At 40.9% G+C, this 8692-nt stretch overlaps 1 protein-coding gene across 1 annotated transcript in view; it reads left to right on the forward strand.

Moving 5' to 3' along the window:
• The window catches only part of Thsd7b (thrombospondin type 1 domain containing 7B), a 1039160-nt gene that overhangs the window by 390759 nt on the left and 639709 nt on the right, over window positions 1–8692 (forward strand). The window contains exon 6 of the mRNA XM_004626384.2: window positions 4712–4867. Within this exon, the coding sequence (XP_004626441.1) occupies window positions 4712–4867 (156 nt within the window). The remainder of the gene's footprint in view (window positions 1–4711; window positions 4868–8692) is intronic.

The following is an 8692-nucleotide window of genomic DNA, read 5'->3' on the forward strand; positions in this document are numbered from 1 at the left end:
CACACACACACACACACACACACACACACACACACACACAATAAATAAATAAATGTAAAAAAAAAAAAAGAAAATATAAACAGCTAGGAATAAAAGAAGCAAGTAGGGCTGGCCAAACAGCTCAGCAGATTAAAATGCCTGAAAGCAGGCACAGGGGTCTGGGGTTTGATTCTCCCCAGACCTGCTGTGCTGGCCCCGCCCCTGGGGCACATTGAGAAGGCAATTGAGACTAGTGGTGGTGTGTTCCTGTAATCCCAGCATTTGAGAGGCTGTAAACAGGAGGATCACTGTGAGTCTGATCTAGTAGTGAGACCCTGAACACCCCGTAGACCCTTCCCTAAAAACAAAACAAAACAAAACAAAACAACAAAACAAACAAAAAACAGGAAGTAAGTAGTTAGTCAATTAAGTGAAAAATTTTGATCTACTTTCTTGGTGGACAGATTCGGAGAAGATTGGAGTTTTGCTTTAGTTATAAAGGAGGGGAAGGATTTAGATTATGTTTCAATGATTAAAATTTGGCCTGCATGACTATAACTTTTGGTAACTTTTGGGACTGCTGTATAACAAGCTATCTCAGGATGTGTCCACATTGGTTCATAAGCAGAAATCTTTTTGGACCTCTTCTATTCTGTCTGATAACTTTATTTTATGGCTGAAAAGCCAAGAGATGCCTCAGGGCTTTTTCTGTTCTGAATATACAGAGTCAGCTTGGAAGAACTTCCTGAAGTCTTTGCAGCTTAGCTTTTTGGTAAAATTGATAAGATAAACTAATGGCTCTAAAGCTCCTTTTCAGTGCTAACAGTCAATAGTGTAGAAATATCCTGTGTTCATTCTTCTCAGGACAATTACTCCCTAAGTGTGTTAAAACTGGTAAGTGCTTTGTGACTGACAAATGATTTCTAGAGCAAATGCAGACTGAGATGAGAGTGGTGGGTTTGTAATAAAGATAGGTTGACCCAAATCCACTGATTCTGTATCTAAATGAAACATCTTAGATGGGTCACTTGGGACTGGAAGAATTTATTGATATGGATTAAGTTCCATTGTCTACCAAAACAGCAGGTGCTGAAAAGATATATCTACTTTAACAAATGGCCTCCCCACCATCCGAGGAACACCTCCCTGTTCTTTCCCGCATGTGGTGTCACTCCCTACTTTCAAATCTTATGAATAACGCTAGTTCTAGTGTCCAGCAGTGTACTAATTCATGGGTGTTTACCAATGGGGAATTTGAAAGACATTCCTTGCTTCATGGCTTCCAATATTACTTAACAGTCCACAAAAATAAGACAAGCATAATAACTGTACAGGGGCAATGTCCTAGAAAATGCAGCTTTTAGGATATGTGCCCACAACCTCTTTCCAGGTACACTGCCACCTGGAATCTTTCCTGCACACACATTCTTGAAACTTTAAAAGGAGTTTCACATGAGCCTACTATCTGTCTAGGTTGTGTTCTTTTGTGGATTGAATGGATTCACTTGTTGGGTCTGACCTGAAATGCAGACATCACGGCAGCCATTGTCTGCTGAGCCTTGGATCTGAGCTGTTTGGAAAATCTTTTTATGGTTGATTATTAGCCTTTGTCTAGTGTTGAAAAGAGAAAGCTTAACACAAGTGAATAAGGGACATCAGAGCAGCTTTTCCATCTTAGTGAGGTAAATGGACTCATATCTAATTAGCACTATCTCATACATAGGTATAGGTTCAACAAGGGAAGTTTTATTCACTCCTGACTGTTTTACTCACTAATGTGGCTTCAACAAGTAGTACGGTGCTAATGCATGATGTAAAACAGGTGATTGTACACTGGTTGCCAATCTGTATGGGTCCAGTGAGAGATCATTGATATACAACCTGCTATATGAAACACTTTTATTATTTACAGATAAACGGCAAGGACAAAAGTAGCTTAAGATTCATTGTGATCTAGTTACCCAAGTTTCAGAAAGCCACCCATATGGATGCATTCCTGACTGAGGGTACACTACACAGTAGCATGCAGACAAGGGTACCAGGAGATGGCTGCCCTGTGTTTTATAGCTTGGGTGGTATGAAACATGATGGGCTAAATTGTTGAACAGCATTATGTTCTAGGAGGAGTGAGATAGTGTCTGACCTGTTCCTTCCAGTTCTCTTTTATCTCAGGGTGCTGCATTTTTCATATTTTAGTTGAAGATACAGAAAAATTGCTTCTTGGTCTGTTGGCTAAGATCAAGTGTGGAGAATACAGAGAAATCTGGGTCACTCAGAAAACTGTCCTTCATATAGTAGGCATTGAAGCAATGTGGATTAACTGACCAATGGGGGAAAATATGTATATACACAAGATAGCTTGCTTAATTGTACTGCTGATTTCTACTTGTCTATTGCAAGGAATATATAATTCAAATTTATTTTTCTGGTAATCTTAGCAATTAATTTGAAGACACAATATAAGAACTGTGGTTGAATTACTGTTATTTTGTTTAGTGAAATTCTATATCATTTCTAATTATTAAAACTATTTTTATTTGAAAGAAAGGAAGGAAGGAAGGAAGAAAGAAAGAAAGAAAGAAAGAAAGAAAGAAGAAAGAAAGAAAGAAAGAAAGAAAGAAAGAAAGAAAGAAAGAAAGAAAGAAAGAAAGAAAGACCCGTAGTGAAGTAGTTAAGAGCACAGACCCTGAAGCCAGACTGCTTGTGTCCAAGTCCCAGCTCCACCGTTCACTAGCTGGATATGTGGACAAGCAAACTCCCATTTTTTGAGCTTCAGTTTCTTCATTTTAGAAGTAGACAAAACAATGCTTAACTCAAAGAGAGACTATGTACTTTAAATGAATTAGTGGCTTTAAGATAATTACGCCAGTGCCTAGCATGCATGACAAAAATAAGTACATTAAGCAACTTCCGCAGCTCGATACCTTTTCTGTCATCATCAAGATTTTGTTTTTGGAACACATGCTGGAGTTTGAAATGAACCCAACACACCTCCACTGTAAGGTATTCAGCTTTGCATCTTTCTGCTTATAGTATGCTCTGACATATTGCTCAAGAACACTGATATAGATCGTGTTTGGTGGTTTGAGGCAAGCATATGAATTACTCAACACATGACTGTATTGTTTGCTTATTTTCCTACACACTCTGCACCCTCTCTAAAATCCTTTACTCGTGGCTTTCAGTCTCCTACATACCTCCCAGCTATAGTCACTTCAGTTCTTGCATCCCATTATTCTTTTCAGCACAGTCTGCTTTATCACCTTCCCTGTGTCGCCCCTCCCCTTTTGCTTTGCCCTCCTGTCTGTTCTCTGTGCCTACTCTGTCCTCTTCCCAGGGCATGTAAACTTTAACATTTGCATTGGTAATCTTGCTTTGCCCTTGCATTCATTCTAAGCCAGATCAAATCCTTTAGGTAAACTGAAAAAGAATTAATTGCAAACAAAACAGTATTCTTCTTCTTCTTCACAATCTCTTTTTCCTCTCACTTTCATAAGCAATTCAAGCTGCCTCCTTGATCCTTAGAAACACCCTTCACCCTTTGGTGTGCAGCATTTTATGACAGTATTTTTTGAATTTGTTGTTTTGGCTCCCAGTGTTCTGTTGGTCAGAGCTGTGATTGATTACCACTTTTACCAGATTTGACACTTACACCACATGGAAAGTGGGAGGAAACAAAGTAGGTGGTATGATCCACCACCTGATCCTCTCACACCAATTTCCACTTCTGAGGCATTTCTAATCTGTCCAACTGGACAGAAATGCCATCTAAGAAACATTTAGACAATAGCAGAAGTCACCCCTTAAGATAAATCCTGAAAGCATTTGCTTAGAAAGTCTGGACTATTTTAGAATCTCCTTGGCATGGGGTCATTCTACAAGATTAATTAGTTATGCACTTGGCTGTTCTTTGAATGTGTCATTTGTAAGTATTGCCACCCCAGTCTCCTTTGTATTATAATGTCCACAAGGATCTGATTCTTCCTTTGTCCTTTATCTGTGTATTGTCAGGGTGCCCCAGGCAGGTCTACACATAGAAGATCTTGTGAACACCATTGAGAGACAGTTACTGCATTCTGAAGGAACCCAGCTCTGGCCTATGTGGGTGCACACGCACAGCTGAAAGGACTGAAAGCTCCTGGCTTTGTGCCTTTCCCTTCTTTGGTGGATCCCTGGGCCTCTATGTGACCTCAGTAGTGAAACTGATTTCCAGTAGCTTAGCCTGTATCAGAGAGCCTGATTTTTCTTCTTATTATAAGAACCATTTTTCTTTTGTGTCTTTGCCACCTCCACCCCTCTGGGGAGTCACAGCAGTAGATTGGTTATGCTAAACACTCCACCTCAGAGGTTTGATTTTGATTTTTTTCACAGCAACCTAATCATTTATATAGTCGAGATAGACTCATCTTGAAGTTTCACAAAGGCACTTAATTTTGTTGTAAATTATAGGTCTAGGTAAGTTGCACCTATGGTATTTTGAATTCTCTCTTGGAATTCCTGGGAACAGTCAGCAAAGTGGAGATCTCAAGTACATGTCCTTTGTCACTCTCTTCCTTTCCTCACCATAAATGCTAATTAATAATGTGGAACTAAGCAATGTGTATTGGAAGATGTTGATGTTTCATTTGCATATAATCCTCTCAACCCTGAAAATGCAGGTACATGTGCAGATAGAAACATTTCTAGGGATGTCAAGAGAATGTGACATGGGCCATTATTTTTTGTCCTTCAGTGTCTAGACCTGTGGAACATGCATTATGCTTGGGACTTGCCCCTGCGGCCTCTCAGCTCTGCAGTGTCCCTTGCTCCACGGACTGCATAGTATCTTCCTGGTCACCCTGGGGCCTGTGCATCCATGAAAACTGCCGGGATCCTCAGGGGAGGAAAGGTGAGTGCCTTGCTTGTGTGGGCTTCATTTACTTTCAGAGTATACACATTTATTCTGTCAGCTAAGTAGCTGATTAAGCCTGTCTAAGACAATATTTGTTTATAAAATTTAGATAATCAGCTCAAGCCTGACAGCATTCAGTTGTTAGGGAGGCAAGTGGGGACCTTTCAGTGGAGCACAGAATCTGACCTTGATTGACTTTCCCGTTAGGCTTATCATGGATGAAGTGACTGTAATTCAATTTGATATAACTTAATGTTTTTATGTAAAGAGAATGGTTATAGAGAAAATTAGACATGGTTTCTGTAATTACATTCAAAACTGTTCTCATGATTGATTTCTCTCATTTTTAGATTTCCACAATGAATGTTTGGATGTTGTGTTCCCTTGAATGCTAGTGCTAAGAAGACATTTTCCCCACAGTAGGAGAAGTGAGAGTCAAGGACATTCCCTAATATGGTTAGCTGTTAGCCTGTACTTGCTGGGCTGTACTCCTACTAATTATTTGGCATGAAAGATGAATGTGTGTGAGTGGTTAGTGCTGCTGCCCTGATGGCCCTTCTTCCTGCACACAGCTCAGTGCCACCTCAGAGTACTTTCTGCCATCACTGGAGTGGTCACAGGCACACTTGTATTCCAAGGTTCATAGCCCACATCCCTAAGCTTTTCCTTTTATTCTGACTCATAGTGCTTTAAGGCAAAGACAGATGATGAAACTTGAATCTTGAGCAAGAAGAAGCTTACTCTCATTCTTTATCAAACCATAAAAATTGCCAGTGGTATCTGGTGGAGTGGTGGTGGAGTTCTTCCTGGTCCTTTATTTGGCACATAACAAAAATGTTCGCCAGGCCACCTCAGTTTATGGGTACAGAAAAATCCCCACTGATTCTCATAGTGGATTTGTGATGCACACATATATAACATGCTCTTGTAAGTCTCTTGGAGGTGCTTGTGAGATGTCCCAGGGTTTCTTACATGTTCCAGAACTCATCTCCCAGGGTTTGTCTGTGCTGCACCTGTTTCAGGTCACTGTCCAGAAAACCATGCAAGGTCAGACCAAGCCCCTCAGCCGCTTTGGCCATGGCTATCCAAGGAGGTACAACTTTGCTTCATTGCATCCTGCTTTCCATGCTTCCAGAGTTGTAGAACCAACGGTGGTCAATTGGGCCTTCTGTTTTTTTTGGACATTTAGATATCAGTGATAAGAAACTCAATCAATTCTGGTTTAAACTGAAAGAACAGAGTTTATTAGTTCTCCTAACTGAAAATAGAGGGGAAACCAGGGCTAACTCTAATTGTATAATCAAGGCCAATAGGTCTGAGTTTTTTCTGTCTGTACAGTTCTCCACTCTGTTTTTCCTTATAATAGGCTGAATTTGCAGCAGGCCCTCTTCATAGAGCGAAGACTTATGGGAATTTCCATTGTATGTAACAAGTTGTACAAAATGTACACTGTCCTCAGTGCTAGTTCCAGGAAGAGTTCTCTGGAATTCAAGCTGCTTGGTGACATATGCACATCCCTGAATCAGCCACTGTGACCAAGTCCTAGGCATGTCACTCTGCTGAGGTACAGAGAAGTATAGCTACACATAGCCTGGCAGACTGAGAAGGACAGGAGCTTCCTTAAGAATGCTAGGAGAATGTGGTGGCAGTCCTGAAGGCCAGACTTAGTTAATAGTGTTTATTAAATACTTTTCCCATTTGTTCTGATCCATAGGTTCCCTACAGCAATTCAATGAATGCTCCTTATTTTGTTCATTTTTTTATTTTATTTTATTTTATTTTATTTTATTTTATTTTGTATTTTAGGACAGGGTCTACAGGCTCTCACTGTATAGATCAGACTCATAGTGATCCTCCTGTTCACAGCCTCCCAAGTGCTGAGATTACAGGTGTGCTCCACCACACCCAGTCTTAATCTCCATTACAGTATGCCCCAGGGGTGGGGCCAGCATGGCAGGCCTGGGGATCGAACTCCTGGCCCTGTGTCTGCCTAAGCATGTTCTTTAATCTGCTGAGCTGTTTGGTCACCTCTATCTTGTTTCTGTGCGTTGTTTTGACCCCTTGTGCCAATTTTTTTTTTCAAAATGGTGAAAAATTGTACTTCTGACTTCTACCTGACTCTTGCTTTTCCACATAACTCAGTCTGGTCCCTGGAAGTCAGAATAAAGTCAACTTTGTGATGCATTTCATCATTTACTAGTCTCACAGGGTGCTTAATGCCAAACTTTTTCTTCATTGGTGCTTAATCCCCTAGTGTATCTGAACTCCTGAAAACACACTCTTACCCATCATTTCATAGAACCTCGTATGATCATAGATGGGGCTTTTAGGAGGTGGCTGGACCGAGTGTGTACAGAGGTGGATTAGGGGTTTGTGGGTACTAAATTCGTCCACTGATCAGTTTAGCACAGTCATAGCTGTGCTTCGTAAGAGGGCCTGGCCTCGGCATGTATGGCACCAACCTGGAGGCTTGAAGCCTGGATAGATTACAAAGGGAGAGATGAGGCACAAAGGCAAAGACACTGCTTCCTGCCTGCCTTGCCACTCGTTGTTTCTGCCTTGTGTGTCTCTCTGCCATGTGGCCCTGCCTTGAAGCCAGCAGACCACAGATGAAGCTTCTACAAGTGGGCCAAAATAAATCGGTCCTAATTTAACTCATAGATTTTGTCCAATAAATAAAAAAATACTCAAGACACTCCTCATTTTTCAAAGCTCCACATTTTCTGTAAGCTCTTCCCCCCCCCCCCAGCTCTATGCTTTCGTATCAGCAATGAGAAAAGCGAGATGATTGTTATTCAGGTCTAGGAGTTACTGATTTTAAAATGCTTCCCTAAAGCAGGGAGAATTTTAGTTCTTAAGGTCTTGTTAAACCTGGAAGCACCACCTGCCTGTAATCTCTCCTGGGACTAATAAAAGTAGAGTTTTCCCTCTCGGGAAAGGATTCTGTGCCTACAAGGAGCCTAAGCATGTTCTGAAGATGGTGAGCAATCCTCCTGTTATTTCTACTGACTTGTGAGCATGAGGCCTGAGACCTCCTCCTTTTCTGTTTCTGCCCATGACACTGCCCTGAGTTTTGCCAGAATCACTGAGCAAGGCAAGCTCAATATAGTTTAGAATACCATTGTGGCTGGAGTACACAGTGCCAGACGCTGGAACACCAACAGTGTTTAGCTTCACATTTGGAGTCTCCACTCTTATGATGTGAGCATACTAGCAGTACTCTAAGACATTGAGACATTCCTCATATTTTATAGTCTTGTGCATATATATATATATATATATATATGTATATGAATGGGAGAGAGAAAATTATTACTGAAGCTAGACCTAGTGGAAAAATCCTTTACCAAAAGGGGATGAGAAATTTCAAATTTCAATAGCTGTTATGTGTGTATTCTTTTTGCTCATTAAACAATGCACATCTAATAGCTTAAAGTGTAAGTCCCAGCTCTCGTGATTGCTGACTTTTTCACACTATCAGGTTACAAAGCGTATTTATCTCTTTCAATTCAGAAGTCAGGTTAGGACTCTCTAGCAGAAGGCTATATTATTCTTCAGCGCTGTCACTTTGAATAGCATTTTTTAGCTGCATTTTCTACAAATAAAGGAGGGTCGCTACGTGATGCTTTAGACACAGAGGGGTGATGAGACAGCATGGATCTTTATTCTGAAGAAAGAGCCATCAGCAGGCCTAACACCACGATGCCCTTTATAAGTGTGTAGGGAAGCAGGAGAAGTTTTTAGAGAACACCCTCCGATTAGGTCTCTTCTCTCCCTAAAAAGATCGCAGGGGTTCGTGTTGCTCATATCAGAGTTTCACCA

The sequence above is a fragment of the Octodon degus genome, unplaced genomic scaffold (genome assembly GCF_000260255.1).
Source record: "Octodon degus isolate 3935 unplaced genomic scaffold, OctDeg1.0 scaffold00014, whole genome shotgun sequence".
In the NCBI taxonomy this organism is placed as follows: domain Eukaryota; kingdom Metazoa; phylum Chordata; class Mammalia; order Rodentia; family Octodontidae; genus Octodon; species Octodon degus.